At 42.5% G+C, this 18,447-nt stretch overlaps 1 protein-coding gene across 2 annotated transcripts in view; it reads left to right on the forward strand.

The window, feature by feature from the left end:
- ESRRB (estrogen related receptor beta) overlaps positions 1–18,447 on the forward strand; it is a 156,527-nt gene that overhangs the window by 103,045 nt on the left and 35,035 nt on the right. For both annotated transcript variants that reach the window (XM_021402918.1, XM_021402917.1), the window contains one exon: positions 18,014–18,423. In XM_021402918.1, the coding sequence (XP_021258593.1) occupies positions 18,014–18,423 (410 nt within the window). The remainder of the gene's footprint in view (positions 1–18,013; positions 18,424–18,447) is intronic.

Genomic DNA, 18,447 nt, shown 5'->3' on the forward strand with positions numbered 1-18,447 from the left:
TCACGAACTTCACTGAGAGTCAGGGCCCCTAATTTGGTTTGAGAATACATTAGCAAAACGAGCTCAGAAGACCCATTTTCAGGGAGAGGGGGAGGGGATGTTTTTTGGGGGGGGCTTGAGGGAGGGCAGGAGGAATTGACTTGACAGAGAAGAGTCGTGGATTTAAACAAGATCCTCAGCACGATATTCCTGCAGTGGTTCCCAGGAAGAAAAGGAGGAGAGAGAGTGCGATTGATTGATTTCTGGCCTTGCACACACTGGGGAGAGCAAAGAGAACCTCAAGGCAGGCTTAACCCTTTCTTCCCACACAAACAGAGAACCCAAGGTGCTGATTATTCAGTGCTATTTCTCCTCATCCCATTCCTACCTGCTGTTCTGTGGGCTGATGTCTAAAGCAGGCACTAACATTGCAGCATTAATGGTGCTCTTCTATTCTGGTAGATGATCCACACTATCAAAACTTTTCCAGGCTGATCTTACTCAAAGAAAAACATTAAACTATGTCTCCCTTCTCTCCTCACTTCCTGAAATGGATAAAAAAGAATATGATAGAAATAAGTAGACCAGTGCACCTGGTGTTTGCCGTGGGACACTGAAAGCAGTGTTTGCTGCAGGTGATGAGGAAAAGCCTACCCCAGGGATAGTTAGACTTAGCAAAGTAGAGATGTAGATCCAGTGCCACATTATGGTTATTTTTGGCAAGCATCGAATATCCGGTCTTGAGTATATTGTAAAATGTTTGGTACAGTGTTCCTTTCTGATGTATGTTTCATCATATTGCATGTATACATTGCATGCATTGTATAATGTAATGTTTCCATTCCATTGCTTGAGTATAAAGTCAACCAAGACCACAGTTGCACAGAGGGTACAGCATATTCAGACAAGATCCGAACTCCTTCCTTACAAAAAAAACAAAATCCCTCAGAACTGGAAAGCATTGGCAGTAAGTCTTACTGCTGTCATTTGGATATACAGCTGGCTATATGATGATTTGACTGTCTAGACTCAGCTGCCTTCCAATAATTATTTTTGTTAGACCTCATGCAGTGCAGATAGCATGCCCATATGCTTAGTTGAGGTTCCTTTTTCCATCTTCTCTGATGAACTGCTGAGGTCAGCTATTTTACTGCAGTAGCTTGCTCTGATGAACTTTTTCTACACCAGCCTCTCAATCCAGACAACACTGCAGTGCAGAGAAATAATCCAATTTTACTTGATTATTAATAATTACTCTCAGCTGCTACTTTTTCAGTTGATTGATTAGAATAAACAGTGCTCTGATGGTATACACCAGAATCCATAACCCCCTTCTCCGTCTGCTGCTGCTCCAGTCTTGGCTTTTCTAGGTGCTATGTGAAGTGGAGGATTGCAATACCTAGTGGCTTTTTAAAATGTACTTTGTCGCTAGAGAGCGAGACAATGTTTTGTAACAACTTCTGACTAATATTAATCTGTCTGGACTGGTGGAAATTCACAAGGTTTGAGTGATGTGGCTGCTTTACAAGTCAGTGCTTTTGCAAAACAGCTAAGTTTTCCATTGTTAAGGTTGAAGCTGGACAGAACAACTTGATTTTGCATTTTAGTCTTCCAAAGTGAGTATAGGTTTGCAGGAAGCACGATTCATATTTACAACCTTGTCCCAAGTCTGACTGGTTGTGGATCCTTCCAGCAGTGTTATAGGCCATGAGTCGTCTTGGAAGGATTTCATGTTGTAGTTGTGTGAGTTTTTTGCAGTACCAAATCTGATAGTTTCCTTTTAGTATTTGGAATGTCTGTATCAAAAGGCTCGCTCTCAACAGTCTGAAACTCTATCCAGCAGTTCTGCAGGGATGGAGGAACTTTTGAAGAGTTTACAGATTTGTCAGGAACTTAAACAGCTAAATTATTCACACAAAAAACACATAGAAAAACAAACACATTCGTGTTTGCACTGGCTTTGTGCATGGTCAGGAACTACCTCTCTTAGCACTGCAGTCCAGTTTCTGTGGCTCCCTTGCTGATCAAGCCTATTCTGTACCCGGTTTGCTGTTGATGCCAAGTAGCACTGCAGCTGGTACCTCAGTGCACCAGAACGCGCGGTTCAGGCGTATCTGGGATAAGCAGTGCTTTTCCTACTACGTAGCTGCTGTTAATCCCATGGACTGGAATTCTCTCTGGAGAAGGTTTTGCTACTTGTAGCTGTTTGATTTGTAGCTTGGATTCCTTCAGTTCACCCTGTTTTGAGAATGTTGGAATGAGAAAGTGGAAAGTAAGAAAACTGCTTCAACACAGACCTCTTCTTTGCAAGCAGGATAATTGTCAGAAGTTGCTAGAGCTTGGGCTGTTTATCTGCTAACGATGAGTTTCTGTTAGATGGATCTCTGATAGACCTTTTTAGGGAGCCTGTTGTTGCTGGATTTCCTCTCTGGAGTGAATTGCACTGGGTGGACAAGCCTGTCACAGCTGACAGCAGTGTGGTTTCTAAGGGATGCTCAACCCAGTCACCTGCTCAGTGCAGCACCAGATGATGGAGCTGTGTGGACACATTCACTGTAACCCATGGTTTAGGAATAGGATCTTGGTTATCAAACACACTTTTATTTCAAATAAGCAAGACAAACTTATCTTTCCCAACAGAGGGAAGACAGGAATATTTGAAGTAAAAGTGTGTTTGTAGAAGTTGTGGTTTTACGTTAGAAGGCAAATGTCCAGAAGTCCAGTGAAGGGCATGAGATAGCTGCAGTGTTCAGGATCAGAAGAGTTATCTGAATGTTGAAGTCCAACTCCTGTTCAGATCAACAGAAAACTCTATTTAATTTCAGTAGTAGTTGGATCAAGACTTAAATGAAGAGATAGGATCTTATTCCAAACAATTGTGATTTATTTTGACTGTAGCTACAAAATACTGGGTAGGATTCAGGTAGCAGGTAGGATATTTATACTAATTTCAACAGTTTTTCCGCAATAGGTTGTAAAGTGAAGCACTTGTGCTGGTGCTAAGAAGCAGCGTTCCTCATGAGTGAATGAAAAAAGAGTTTCATTCAAGCTCTCATCAAAGTGGATAAAATGCCCAGGTCAATTTTTGTAAGTTGATAGGGAGCCAGGATTTCTGAGTGTCTGATCACATGCCAGCAGTCGTTTCATTGTGATGCAGAAGGAATGGGGTAAAGCTTAAAAGGCGCCCAATGGAAAGGCAGAGTGGGATTTCTCCAGTTGCACTCAGCTTTCAAAACAGAGGGTTGGTTTTTGGCTGTGTGATGCTCCTTGACACGTGGTTAATCCCTACCATGTAAAAAGGCTGAGTAATACAGAATGACTGTTTCACATGAATTGAAATCATAGCTTCCACAATAGTTTTGAATTCCAGAACTTTTATGTAGAGTTCCAATTTTTTGGGTGATTTAGATGTAGTTTATTTGCCAGTATTTGTTTGATTAAGCTGCCTCACTGAAGAGGACGACATAAGAAATGTACCAAAACACCTCTATATACATTAGAGCATATGTGCTTCTGATTACGTACCAAGAAAAGAGACCTGCTCAGTGAAGTGCAAGCAGAGGGCTGTTTGCAAGATGCAAGGAGTGCCAATGTTGTTTCATCCTAAATCTGGCTGCAGCATGAAATTTTAAGCTGAGTAGAAAATCTGTTGAAAGTTATTTTGAGAAAACTTGCAATATTTTTTTTACAGTATATTCTTGAAACAGTGCATGCTTGGTCAGTCAACACAAGGGAGCACACAACAGGCTAAACAAAGTACTAGGAACAAAGCAAAATTAAACATCTCATTTTGTTTATGCTTGTTTTGGAATTTGTACAGTACAAAACAAAATTGGATATTTTTCTGTAAGGAAATAGAAAATCTTTTTTTAACAGAATAAGTTCTTGATGAAGAACTTCTAGCAAAGTCTAGCTATGGAGGAAAACATAATAATGGGTTGTATGGTGTTGTGGTCAGGAGACAGTTGGTATGTGAAATAGCACTCAGGGAGCTGGAGGTAGGATTAGGCAGTATTAGAGATAAGGTTATTGTGTAGACTGGGTCACAGGGGATTCGGTTTAAAGGGGAGTCAGATGCAAGGGGAGGTCAGAATTGATCTGTGTAATACAGATTTGTGAAGCCAATTCCTCTCTGGCTAGCTTGCATGCAAGAAAACCGTAACTACTCACACTTCTTACACAGGCTAAGCTCTGGGCTACAGTCTTGAAGAAGGATGTTCAAATTCTGCTGATAACCATAGAATCATTGAGGTTGGAAAAGACCTCTAACATCATGTAGTCCAACTGTCCACCAGCCACCCATACTGCCCACTAAACCATGTTCCTTAGTACCACATCTACACATCTCTTGAGCATCTCTAGGAACGGTGGCTCAACCTCTTCCCTGGGCAGTCCATTCCAGCACTTGACCACTCTTTCTGAGTTTTTCCTAATATCCAACCTGAACCTCCTCTGGCACAACTAGCTGGATTTAACTTTGTTTACCACCAGTTTCTGAGCCCAACCCTCTAGTCAGTTCTTTACCCAGCAGAGTGTACCTGTCTGGGCCATGAGCTGCCAACTTCTCCAGGAGAATACTGTGGGAAATAGAGTCCAAGGCTTTGCTGAAGTCTAGGTAGACTACATCAACAGCCTTTCTCTCAGCCATAGGCCATCACTTGAGCATGGGAGCTCATCTGTCCATCATTCTATTTAACACATTCATCTATACGCTCCATTTTTTCAAGCACAGTTTCTGGTTAACGCTCATGACATTCCTGAGAGGTCATTCAGGACCGTATCTGTGCTGTTCAGTTGGCGAAGCGGTGTCTTGGAGTTCTGCAGTGATTTGCTGAAGTCTACAAAATTAGTGTGAGTTTGGAGTTAGAGTATGAGACTTTTTGGCTGCATTGTGAGGACTCAGTACCTTATATCTGACTGTCGTGTGTCGTAAGTACAGAACCAGCGACTAGGAGCAATAACATATATATGGGTCCTTGGTCTGTGTTTGGGGCATGGGTGCCTAGTGCTGGGGAGAAATGTAATCTAGGTCCAAAATGGATCAGAGACTCTACTTCTAGATAAGATTCTTCCAATAGATTGGACTCCAAAGAAGCATGTGAACAGGGAGATACACACAGACCTGGCCTGAGAGAGGAGGTTGGGGACATGCCTGGTTTGCCAAGGGCAGAGGGAGCTGGGCACACAAAGCAGATGAAGTATGAGTGAATGTGTGGAGTTATAGATCCTGTCCCTATGCATCACATTGATTTCATTCATTGTGTTATACTTAGCATTACGTTTATATAATGTCAGGGTGTTATGTAGGTTTGTTTATTTTTAACTCATAGATGACTGGCAGTTTCAGTCTGGATGCTGTTTGGCAATGAAATGGAAGACAGTCGAGGTCTGGTGAAAGATCTTTGTCAGAGGATTTTTGAAATAACAATAAATGCACTTTCTTGACTATGTGTATTACTTTGTCTCCTAGGAGCTAAATCCAGCACCTTCCTATATGCTGTACAGTGGTTGGTGACAGGACTTAACACCACTTGATGTTGAATGGCTGGGTCAGCTTATGGTACATGTTAAATTGCATTTAGAAATTTAGGAAAAAAAGGTGGGGGGCAAGGTGCATTCTGCATCATACAGTAGGAGTCTGCTGCAGAAACAGCTAGAGCAAGGCTACTTGGTGTAGCACATCACGTGAATAGAAGAGCTCGGGACTAAAAGCTGCCTCTTAACCAAAGAGCTATGCCTGACCTCACTGCTGGTGGCCACTCATTGATTTGCTGTGCTGTGTTTCTCATTACTGGTGGGCTTTGAGTGAAATCAGTTTGGAGATTTGGCAAAGTATTCCCTAATGTGAACAGAATGCTGACTCAATAGAGACCAACACCTGCTAAAGATCCATGTCTTACCAACAGATCTGGATACCCCTTTCTCGCTCTTTTTTGTACTTCCTACTCTAATGGAGGAACCGTCAAGGACTTATAGGGTTTCCTTGCTTCAGGTTTACACGCTGCATCCTTCATCCAGCTGAACGCGGGTGTACCTAGGCTGCAGAACCTGCTTCAGAAATGGCCCTGTTTGTCCTGATGGGTTTGCAGTGCTCACTGCTGGCTCATCACCAGACATTGATTTCCATTTCCCATTGCTCTGAACTCTTGCATGGCTCGCACACAGTGAGCTCAGACTATCTGCTATGAGCTGTCAGGGGAGGTGGCTGGAGGGGATGTAGTTAGCTTTTGAGACCTCCCACCATCAAAATATTTGGCAAAGCTGTGTTGTAAATGGATTTCTGCCTCTGCTTATCCCCACCTCTTGTCCAGGTTTCTCACACCTTCTGTTCTGCATGCATCTGCTCCCCTCTCAGCCCAGAGATGCCTGTCCATCTCCTTCTCCATCTATGTATCTAATGGAGGTTGGTAATCCCGTTAGGTGCTTGCAGCAGGCGCTGCCGAATTTGCTTGCAAACGCCTGTGCCAGGTCGAGTGTCATTGCCAGCAGCGCTCTTGGCAGGATGAAGGTTGCATTAGTGAACAGTAATTGAAATGCAAAATAACATTTTGATCGAGCGAGCAGGCTGTTTATTTATCAGATCAATAGCCAAAATGCCCCATCTGGAGAAGTCAGCGTGATAATAAGTGATAGCATTCCAAGGGCATACGGAACAAGCGCAGCGGGGAGGACGTGTGGGCAGGGTGGGCTGGGTCACCCCGGGCCGGGGGTTGCTGAAACTTGCTTCTTTTTCCATCCCTTCCTTGAAGAGGGCAGCCTCCTCCAAGGTGTGGCTGCCAAGGGCTCCAGACCTCTGGACGGAGAACAAAGAGTGTTCAAATACTAAATGAGACAGAGCGCAGACATATGTAAAATCATGTGCAGGCTTTTCCCTCTTATGCTCTGGTAGTCATAGAGCCATGGTCAGGGTGCAGGCTGCAGCTGGTGTAGCCCTGTTAGGCAGTGGGGTTTTTTTTTCATTTTTTTTTTTTTTTTTTTATTTGATTTTTTTAAAATTATTTTTATCTTTTGCTTTATTGTACCGTATTTCCTGTAGAGATCTGAATGCTCTCTGTGATGATCTGAAAATATGAGATCATAGTTTGGCTCCTGAAGTGAATCTACTGGAATGGTACCTAGGTGCATCCACATAATGAGGAAGGGAGAGATGTCTGAAGGTGAGGAATGGGGTTGTGTATATCTGCGTGATGAATTTGTGTAAATGTATAACTCGCATACACAGATGCCCTATTGAATAAAGCCTATCTCAGAAAGGTACTGTGCGAAAGTGCAGAAGCAGATGTAAATCTTTGTAGGTGCCTAGCTGTGCATCTGTCTGTGTTATTGTGTGTGTCTTGGCCCATTGGTAGAGATGCTGAAGACAGGGACCAGGAGGTAAAATGGAGGTTGAAAACCTTGCAGCTTGATTTTCTTTCTTTCACATTCCAAAACACTAAGAAGGAAAAGTGAAAACTTCCTAGGATGAGGAGGTTTATTCATCATAATAGAAAGGAACACTTGTTTATTTTTTTTAACAGCATTTAGTTGCATACTTAATGTTGTTAATTTGTGAGGAAAATGTAGGGAATTTAAGTATATAATTTGTTTTGGGTGGGAGTTTTTGTTGGTTTCAAGATAAAAGAATGTGCAAGATAAGCCAGAGTGATGGGGAAAATGAAGCATGTACTTGTTCTGTTACACAAATTTCTGACCACAGAGGGATTTGTTGCTCCCGGTACTGTTCTCATCTCTTGATTCTGGCAGGCAAGTGGGACACTGTGGGGCCTGAGGGTCAAGTGGACTTGAAGGAAACGGGGATAGTCTGAAAGATGGATGAATGAAGAGGACTTAGAACAAATCATTAGGGTTCAAGGTGGGAATTCAGGTCAGCTACAACTAGCTACTTAAAGTGTTGTAGAATATCTGCTGAATACCTACCAGAGGTGGGTTTTTAAAGACTCAGCAAAAGTGAACCTTGGGGATATCTTACATTGGTAGCTAATGATAATCCTGTATGTTACAGTAGTCTAAGGTGTGCAGAATGATCTCCCCAGACCTATGGTGTCTGTTAGCCACAGTCAGCTCTTCACTGTAATCTCTTTCTCTGTTTGTTCTGTGCTGCATCATGGCTCGTTTGCAGCACAGGTCTCTTGCCTGCCTTTGATCCCCCCACAGTTCTTTTGTGTCTCCCCACCACTCTACCCAATCCCACTTCCACTCTTTTGATGGTTCTGAGACAGCTTCCCTGTGCCAGATTCAGTGTTTGCTCTCACACTGTTACCTTGCTTTGCTTCTATATCATCTTAGAAATGCTCCCAGGAGAGCCAGGGATTTAAAAAAAAAAAATAAAAAAATTTCAAATTGAAAAGTAGTAATTGCCCACTGTTATTTTCCATGCTCTAATGTATGTGAAACTAATTTTAGTCAGTTTTTTCAGGATCCGTCTAGTTTTGAGTAATGTTTCTAATGATGAGTCACTTAATTATAGATTTCTCCAAGAGCTATGGGTGGAATCTAGGCAAAGCCCATCTGTCCTGTCTGGATTGTCTTGGCAGGGATGGGTGAAAAAGGCAGAGTCCTGCCACAGCTTTAAGTGTTGAGATGTAAGAGGTAGAAACCTTCCAAAAAATTGGCAGTCACTCAGAGAACTCCTGAATACCTCCAAACTGGAGAACACACGTTCAGATTTTGTCTGAATAAACTTTGGGTACCCTTTCAGTAAACTCATATTCAGAAGAAATGTTAATTCTGTAGTCTTTCTTCACATTTCTTTCTAGGATTATGTCCTTGATAGGTAGGTAGCTTCCATCTTAAATCCTTTCCCAAACACTTGCTGGAATTAAACAGTACTTCTGTGTCTTTCTTTTTATTTTTTTTCTGCCATTTTTCATCATGAATTGTAGGCAAGGCTGAAGAAAGGAGTGCCTTCAGTGGGTATGTTGAAATGCAAGGAAGGGCAGGCTGAGGAATTTGCACTGGTGGCAGTTCTCTGTCAGAAATGCTACGATGGTACTGAGTGAAAAAAGAGGTCTCTGTGAGATGAGACGATGGATCAGGCCAGGATGCAAAAATGAATGTGACATGAATGACTTTTCTGGAGGCTTTCCTTTCCTTGCTCAGCTGAAAAGGTGAAAGCAAAATTCTGACGTACGAGTGTTTGAAGTGCTCTACTGAATATGTTGTTGTATGAGTATCATTCACTAGTGTCTGAAGGACACTGAAGGTACTAAGAGAGATATAGATTAGAAGTGCCCTAGATAGACAAGGTATAAAGAAACATTCAAGAATAAATGAAGGTCTAGCCAAGCATTTCAATAGGGATTACTGTATCCAGCTTTGCCATACGCAAGCAAAAATGTTGAACTGGTGTGAGCATTATTCCAAATGCAGAAATATTAGAGGAAGAAGGTATAGACAGCCTGGAAATGTGAAATATAGAATGATAGCGGGGGAAAAAAGGGTGATGGTAGAATTTAGATGAGCAGTGAATGGCAAGTGAATCCTGATCCTCATTTCATAGTGATATCAACAGTAAGTGTAAGCCAGAAGCATTAGCTCAAGTGCTAAAGCAGTTCACTTTGGAGGGACAGCCATTAGTACACCATAGGGCAAGGTACCTTCAAAAGGCGATGTGTTAATAAGAGAGTGAACTGATAATATATGTCACACCTCCAGATTAATTGTCACTTCATCTGTGTAATACTTCTTACCATTAACTAACAAGAGTGTTGTCTTAAGTGTGAAGAGAAATTACAAGAAGGAGAAGAGGGATGAAGGCTAGCAGGAAATCCATAATGTCTTCTGCCCGTGAGAAGGCTTTTTGTTTATTAAGCAGCCTCCAGACAAGTTTGCTGTGGCAGCTTTCATCAGTGCGAGCTAACTTGGACTGGAGCAGATCTGCTGATATGTAACTGTGCTCTGGTTATACAATGGGTCAAAGGGATAAAACATCTTCTGAGTATTAGACAGGCAAATACTATTTGTATAAGAGCCAGAGTATGTGTACTTGCTGTCCTGCATCTCCTTATCTAGCAGAAGAACCCAGCTTGGAACTCCTTTGCCTACTCCTGTGCAAGGAATCTCTTCTTCCAGTCTATATGGCAGAACTGGTCTCGTGGCAGAACTGGTCTCATGCCACAGCTCACTTCAAGAGATCTCATATAATGCAGTTCTTCTCAGGGCTGATCGCTGGAGACAGGTCTTTAGGTAGACTCTTGCAGCTGAGGAGCTGTAGGACTTTGTTGCCTGTCATATTTACCTTTTAGATGCTTCAGCCTCCTGACTCAAAAATTCTTTGCCTGACCTCCTCAGATTACAAAGCAAATTTAAAAATCCACCTCTCTCTTCAAAGTAAGTTTAAAAGACAAGCCAAGTGTGATGTGTTTGTACAAAATAAGCCAGGTCCAGATGCCCAGCAAAGTGAGAAGCAACAGAAAAGACTGCAATTAGAATTAAGACGGTGTATTGCATTTATAACAAAATGCTGGCAACTGCACCTTGTTATAACCTGGCTGCCCAGGTTGGTGTTTGTGGTAGAAGTCACACAGTGCCATCCACTCCAGATGAGAAAGGAAACTCATCAACATGTTGCTCAGCTATAGTTGGTGTTTGTTCTGTAGGCAAGTAGGTGGTATTTATTGTGTGGCTATACTAGGAATGAATGCTTTGCAAAGAGTGTCTCTGGGTCTTGTCATACTTTGCAGGATAGCAACATAGCCTATAAAAGCCAAAGGGAGCTGCTGCTAGCAAGCACAACAATTCCCTTAGAAATCGTACTTGCACCCCAGAGAAAAATATTTAGGTTGATTTGAGGTTATGACTGTCATATCCTATATAGCAAAGCAAAATGCCGTGATTTAAGAAAAAAACCCTCTAAAACCTAGGTACTGGTATCTTGGCAATTTCTGTTTATGATCTGGCACCCAACTTAGTAATTAAGCCATCAGCACCCAGGATTTTGCCTCCAGAGAGAAACGAAGTTTGCCCTGGGTGAGGATACGTAGAATACTCCCAGAACAGCTTCCTGGGCTATGGTGGTTAGGGCTGACTTAGGCGCAGTTACCTATTGCACAGAACTGGCACATTAGCAGATCCCATTATTCTCAGACTGTTGTGTGGAGAAGATCTGTCGGGTGGGATCAGGTGATGTCTCTAGATGATGTCTCTCTCATTTGAGGTTCAAATGGAGCAGCAGAGCAGGACAGGCCTTGCACCCCCCCAGCACGTGGGAGGCTGAGAGCCAGAGCTGTGTGTGAGCTGTCCATGGTGTGAGTGTGACCCACAGGTGGAAGCCACTTGGCCCTGTGGTATGAACGCCTTGTGCCTGCACCCTATAATTACTCGGGCTAATATTGCAGCTGTCATGTCTAGCCTGCCACTTGGAAAGCATTATTTACTTCTTTATCTAAAAAAAGCCACCTGACAAAATTTGGCTTGCTCCCGGGGTTGCAGTGAGTGTTTGAGAAGCTGATCTAGTGCTTGTCAGCCAGCTGTGAGTTGTGAAGCTCTCTCCTATGGCCCACAGAGGACACAAAGTCTGTCTTGCCCAAATGGCATCATGGCATGATATGCACATCTCATTTACAGTCAATGTAAGTTTGTCATCTGGGCTAATGAATACTGAAAGTAAAAATAGGCCTGTAACCATGGAAGGTTGGATTTTTTTAATCTTTGTTTAAATGTTGGTGTTTCTGCTTATTAAAGAGTCTTTGATCTTCCACGGGTAGTCTAAAAATGTCTGTGCAATCCAAAGCATGGTTTTGCCACAAGCTGGGACATAAAGTGAACAGATTTATAGTGGCAGCCTTCTCAGTTTTTTCAGTAAAGCTTGAATTCACTGTGAGGACTCCCCAGTTGTGACCTTCAGGACTAATGCACAGAGCCACAAGCACAGCCATAGGGCACCTGGAAGATACAAGCTGTACAGGCACGTTGCCTGCAGGGTCTTTCAATTTTATGGTAGATCGCAGGACTTTTCAGAATGTAATTCTGTCTGGAGTCCGGGTCCATCTGTGAGAACCAGCAAAAAAGCCTATTTCTGACCTTTTGCATTGTTCCTTGTACCTGGGAAAAAAAAGGTTTTGTTCTGAGGAATTTATGAGAGAGTGTTCACTTGCTCACTCATTACCCATGTTCATAGTAGTTATACAGATATATTTCAGATACGTTTTAATGACAATTTCAGTCTTAATGTTGGAAATCTCCAGAATGCTGTGTTGGTGGCTATATGATTTAATCAGAAAATACTGGCGGAAGGACTGGTCTACATGGCAGAACTTCTGATACTCACTCCTACCTTCCTTCAGGAAATGAGTATAGCACTGAGATAACCTTGCTTTTCTTGTTGAAGATCATGTATTGAGGATCATCCACTAGAGAACATCAGCAGTAATGCTTCTAAACTTTCCTAGCTCCTACTTGGAGTAGGGAGCGCTGCATGGAGAACGTGCAGGGTCAGATACTTGGTTTTGCATCAGCACTTGAGCTGCTCAGATGGAAGTTACTGAATTCTGGATATGTTAGCTGATAGAGAATCCTATTGGTAGGGGAAAGCTACCTTCTGTAACAGAGACAGATGTTGTTCTAGCTGTCTTGCTAAGTGGCTGTGACCCACCTTTGGGTCTTTTTTGTCTCTTGAGGCAAGTAAAGGCTTGTAGTTAGGAAATACTGATGCCATTTCCTTATCTAGAACTGGGATAATAAGATGAACATAGGTACAAATGACTATTTCTGGCAAAAAACAAAAACAAAAAAAAAAAAAAGCCAACACCAAACCCTCAGAAAATGTGTAATAAGCATTGTAGAGAAGTAGCAAAAGCTGAAAGGATAGAGAAGAATTGGAGATATTTCTAACATTAAATCAACATCACTGCCCAAAAGAGAGAACACTAAAGGCACATGAGTGCCTAAAGCACAATATGGACTTGGTCTAAACTTGCATATTTACATCCAGGATCACCGAGATCAGAGCATACTTGTCTGACAGCGGTTGTGCACACACTAAGGCTAACAACATCGTCAGTGATAAACAGCAGTGGGTTTATGAAATGAGAGTATTCAGACAGTAACCTTTCTTGATACAATTAGATAATTAGTGGGCAAAAAGAAAGCAGTGGATAGACTGTCTCTGGACCACACATGAGCTTTTGACACAAAGCTGTGCAAGATCTTATTAGGGAAATTAGATCAAATTGGTTTTGATACAAATCCTGTGAAATGAATCATGGATTAGCTGACAGAGTGTAAACAGAAGGTTTATAGACATTCTTTATCCTTCTGCAAAGGTGGTGCCCAAAAGGGTGATGTTTTGGCTTTAAATATTCGTTAGCAACCTGAAGGAACATGTAAAAAATGTAGTTCTTAAATTTACAGTTGACACAACTGAAAGATATTAGAAACAAATCAGTGTTAAAAAAAAAAAAAAGATCTAGGCTGAAAAAATGAGCATTATTAAAAGTCCTTGCCTCGATAAAGTAAGTAACAATTAATGGTGTGTGCTTTAAAGATGATACTGGATCTACTTTAGAACAGGAGGAATCCAAATTTCATATTATGCATAGCAAGGTGGCTAAGCAGGTTAAGTTCAGAGAGCTGGTGAGACAGTGGGTATGCAGTGAAGTGAGCTGGTGTGCAGGCTAATGGCTGGTGAAGTTATGCATGGTTGGCCTGTAAGTCTGCCTGAATGTGCACTTTCTGGAGAGTCTCTCCCCTCTAGTGCTGTGGCATCATTGCAGTGTGCAATTCGGGGCACCTTGCTGCAAGACCCAAGTAAGCTGGAACGAGTCCAGAGAAGGGCCACAAAGATGCTAAAGGGATTAGAGGGAATGACCTATGATGAGGAAAGGTGAAAAGAATGAAATGTTTAGAACCTCTAAGCTTGTTACATGGGCACAGAAATAGTAACGGAGTTTCCTGTGCCAGCGCGAAGGAGAGTTGGATCAAGTCTCTCTCCTTTTATATTCCTATTAAGGTAACTAGAGCTGAGCAAAATGGCTGTTCATCACTTTGAACTCTTTGCAAAAAACATTTAACTGTTCTTCTTGAAGTTCAAGATGTTTTTTTTCTTTCCTGGGGACACACTGAGTCTGTTTAAAAATCACAGTGGGATTTCTGTGGGACTTGTAGAAAGTCAGAGCTGGAGAGGCTTAACTCAGTGTCTGCTGCCCATTCATGAAGTATGCAAGTTGCACGAGAGGACACGAAATTAAAACACAACCTCTGGAATGAGTGGATGCACCCTAGCTAGGTCTTTGGTCTGTCTTGGTGCTAACGGCTTTTTGTCTGTAAAGCACTTGTTCAAACCTAACCGGAACTTGCTATGTGTTACTGTCTCATTGAGAGGGAAAGGAGCATCCTCGACCGTAAGGATGTAGGGGTTTGTTGCTATCTTTGATTGACCACCAGACAGTCACTGTATGGCAGCCTCCATAACTGAGGTTGTGAGTCGAGTTGGTCCTAGGAGACTGATCTCACCTTCTTCTCTGTTATTTTTTCCTTGTGGAGGGAAATACCTCACTGAGTCTGTTTGAGGCAAATCCAGCTTCCCATAAGTTTTAGGTGACAAAACAGTGCTAGTCTTCAGGTCTATCAGTTCAGAATGAAGATCTTCTTTAAACAGTAAGGTCTGGACCTATGACAGCAGTTCTGAGAAGTATTTACAAACAACAGTCCCCTCCTTTTTGTGATTCTCTGGTTTTTGATGGCCTGGGAGAGCAGTGCTCCTAGGTAAACTCCACTGTGGGATCTTGTCTTACAAATAGTGATTACACTTAGTAATATGGTAGACAGGACTTCCAAAAATACTTCTGAATCTGAAAAAGTGAGTAGCCTCATGCTCCAACAACCAGCTATAGCAGTAGTAGCTTTGTTTTCTGTATTCAGGTTTGACTTTGGATTTGTAAGGGGTGCCATTAAGACGAGGAGGTGTGCCAGGATAAGTCTGTTTCATACATGGCTAACATGAAGAATGTGAAATGTTATGCCCTAGTTGGAGCAGATGTAAGCACAGGCACAGAGCACTACTGTCACCTCTGTTTAACCTTAATTCTCTGAAGTCCTTCTACTCCCAATTTTCAGTATCTTTTCCAGTACAGCTCAGAATCTTGTTTGTTGCTTCTTCATTTCTTCCCAGTCAGTGAATTCTGGGCTTTTTAAGAGACGGAAGCTGGGATTTGAACTTACCTGACTGAATCTGACAGTTCAGCTTACCTCTTTGTCATGCCTTTTTCATAGTGTTGTCCTCTGTCTGCCCTTAACACTGCAACTTCAACTCCTTTTACTGTAGAGTTCCTCAGTGCAGAAAAGTTTTTTATGGTGGTTTTGCTTTCCACTTTGACACTAATCTCATGTTTCTGTGCCTGGTGATTTTCAGGTTTTTATTACATATGCACCTCTCAGGTAGGGAAAGGTTCCGGAATCTGGCCAGCACAGCAGCTTTTTGCTTTGCTTTCTGCTTTTCTGGGCATGGGGATTCATCAACTCATCACACTGTCTCTGAGTGAGACTAGACCCTGGATTTCTCTCAAGTAACAGCAGCAGCCTAGGAATGTGAGATGCCTGCCCATAGTCTCAAGGTCAGCCATCTTGCCAAATAATGGACTTGTATGATCGATCCCATAGATGGGAGATGAGGTCAAACACTGACGATGAAACAGAGAAAGGAAATTAAGAGATACTTGGGTCAAATGAGATCATAAGGATGTGGAACTGTAAAGCTGCTGCATATCAGACGTGTACATTCATATCAATAGACACACAGAAATGATGTATGTAATGTATGCACGTCAGTGTTGCTGTGTCACAAAATGTTTTGTCCTGTCACCTGATGGGTCAGATCTCTTGGCAGGAGGAGTTGCCATAAATACCAGGTAAATAGGCTGAAACTGAAATAGAAATAGAAATTACCCACATGACTGTGGGATGGTAACTTTAAACCAGCAGAGCTTCCAAGAAGAAATTCAAGCATCCCCAGGCAGTCAGAATTCTTTGGACATGTCATCAGGAAAATCACGCGATTGCATATTTTTAGGTTTTCTTAAAAGCCGCTGACAAATTGTCTTGCTAGAGAGAAAATCTGCCCTCTCAGGTTAATGCTATTATCAATTTAAAAGTGTCTGAGACAGAAAAGAAAGGGTAGGTATACCCTACCCAGAAAAGAAGGGGAAGTCAGTTTTCAGGATGATAAAGGTTAGCATGATTGACCCAGAAAGTTCTGTGTTGTGGTGTTTGATCCATGCATTAATGATCTTGGAAGTGGGCGAGCAATGAGATTCTGTAGATGACAATACATTATCAAGAAAGACTGGAGAACTCCAGAGGATTGTAATAAAGCTAGGTGCATGGACAGCACAGTGGTAGATGAAGTGCACTGTTGACTATTGTAGTGTTGCATTCCAGAAGGCATTAATTTGATTTTTCATAGATCTTAATGGATTCTAAATTAACTGCAGCAACTCAGAATGAGATCTGAGGGTCTCAGTAAGTAACTTGCTGATACTGTCTGTTAAAGAAATGGTAACAATTTCATTTTAAGAGGGAAAAAAAAGCAAACAATATAAGGAGTTATATAAAGGATGGGGTGAAAATAACATTGAAAATATGGTAATGTCACTACGTAATTGATGGCATACCTTTGTCTTGACTGCTGTCCAGACCTTCAGCTAGAGAAGTGATGGAGCAGTGCCAGTTTCACGCTACTGAGGAGTTGCCTCATTGAATTATTCTGGACTGAACAGAAATAGCCAATCTAGAGGAAATTCAGAGATGGATGATGAAACAGATATGAGGTTTGCAAAAACTTCTGCGTGAATGCATGAAGAACAATTAAATAGATAATGAAAAGCTGAGTTAGGAGAACATAGCAAAGGTACATGTCATGAGAAGGAGAAATAGGAGATGTCGAGGGAACCTGGGTGACTGCAAATGCAGCATGCACAATAGAGTGATTGTTTTTTTTAATTTGTTCATAGACTGAACAAGTAATCCCTGGAGCTCATTTCCATATGATATCATCAAAATTAGCAGTGTTCTAAAAATAGACTGAACTTTTATATGAGCAATAAGATTATCTTTGACTGCAGTTAATAGTAATAAAAGCTTTCAAATTTGGTAAAGATGCTGTCCCTACATATACTTTAGAGTATATTACTCTATAAGAAGTGGAAATTTCAGAGAAGCCTTTCTATGCAAAAGTCTTGTCATAGAATCATAGAATGGCTTGGGTTGAAAAGGACCTCAAAGATCATCAAGTCTCAACCCCCCTGCTAAGTGCAGGGCCGCCAACCACTAGACCAGACTGCCCAGAGCCACGTCCAGTCTGGCCTTGAACGCCTCCAGGGATGGGGCATCCACAACCTCCCTGGGCAACCTGTTCCAGTGCGTCACCACCCTCGGAGTGAAAAACTTCCTCCTAATATCTAACCTAAATCTCCCGTCTCAACTTAAAACCATTCCCCCTGCTATTCTTATGCTAGTAAACAGAAGGAAGATAAATATTTAAGATTAAGTTGGATGAAGCTTTTGAGCAGATCAGTTTATTTCAGCTTCTGAGCTCTCATTTTAGTGATGTTAATGAAGAGGAGGAGTGAATCCAACATGAAAATAACACAAAGTCTTCTGTATTACAAAAGAAAATCCATTCTGAACAGATCCTTCTTGCAGAGTTCACTTGTGTACTCTTTGCTTAGAGCCAGGGTGGGGAATCCTGAACTAACAGAGAATCTTTTTCATTTGGCCAGCCACAAACAGGCTCATTTCTTTCTGCTGTCCCAGGGATTATCTGCTCTGGGTAGCTTCTGCCTCATCAGTACTGATACCCCTTCCCAGCACTGCAGCCTGTGAACAGCCTGAAATTGTGATCTACATGAATAGCCTTGACTTTCTCTGTGTGATTTGGTGGGAAGTAGGCAAATGGTTCTTAGGGAGCTGTGTTCGTATCCCTGAGGAGAAGTACCTTTGTGGGGTTGGACTGCTTGAGCCAACTGGAATTGGACTGAGGTGGGAAAGGGAGGGCTCCTTAGCCAAGAGGCTACTGAATGCCTTTGCTCTCTCCTTGCAGGCTGCTCGGCAGAATGGCCACGGAGGAGCGGCACCTCTCCTCCAGCTGTGGGTCCTTCATCAAGACCGAGCCCTCCAGCCCATCATCTGGCATCGACGCCATCAGCCACCACAGCCCAAGTGGCTCCTCCGATGCTAGCGGTGGCTACGGCATTGCCATGGGTGGCCACCCCAATGGCCTGGACTCACCGCCCATGTTCAATGGCACAGGGATTGGCGGTGGGTCCTGCCGTAAGCGTTATGATGACTGCGCCAGTGCCATCATGGAGGATTCACCCACCAAGTGCGAGTACATGCTTAATGCGATCCCCAAGCGGCTGTGCCTGGTGTGCGGGGACATTGCTTCTGGGTACCACTACGGTGTGGCTTCCTGTGAGGCGTGCAAAGCCTTCTTCAAGAGGACTATTCAAGGTACAGTGTACCAATTCTTGTCAG

The sequence above is a fragment of the Numida meleagris genome, chromosome 6, assembly GCF_002078875.1.
Source record: "Numida meleagris isolate 19003 breed g44 Domestic line chromosome 6, NumMel1.0, whole genome shotgun sequence".
NCBI classification, from domain to species: domain Eukaryota; kingdom Metazoa; phylum Chordata; class Aves; order Galliformes; family Numididae; genus Numida; species Numida meleagris.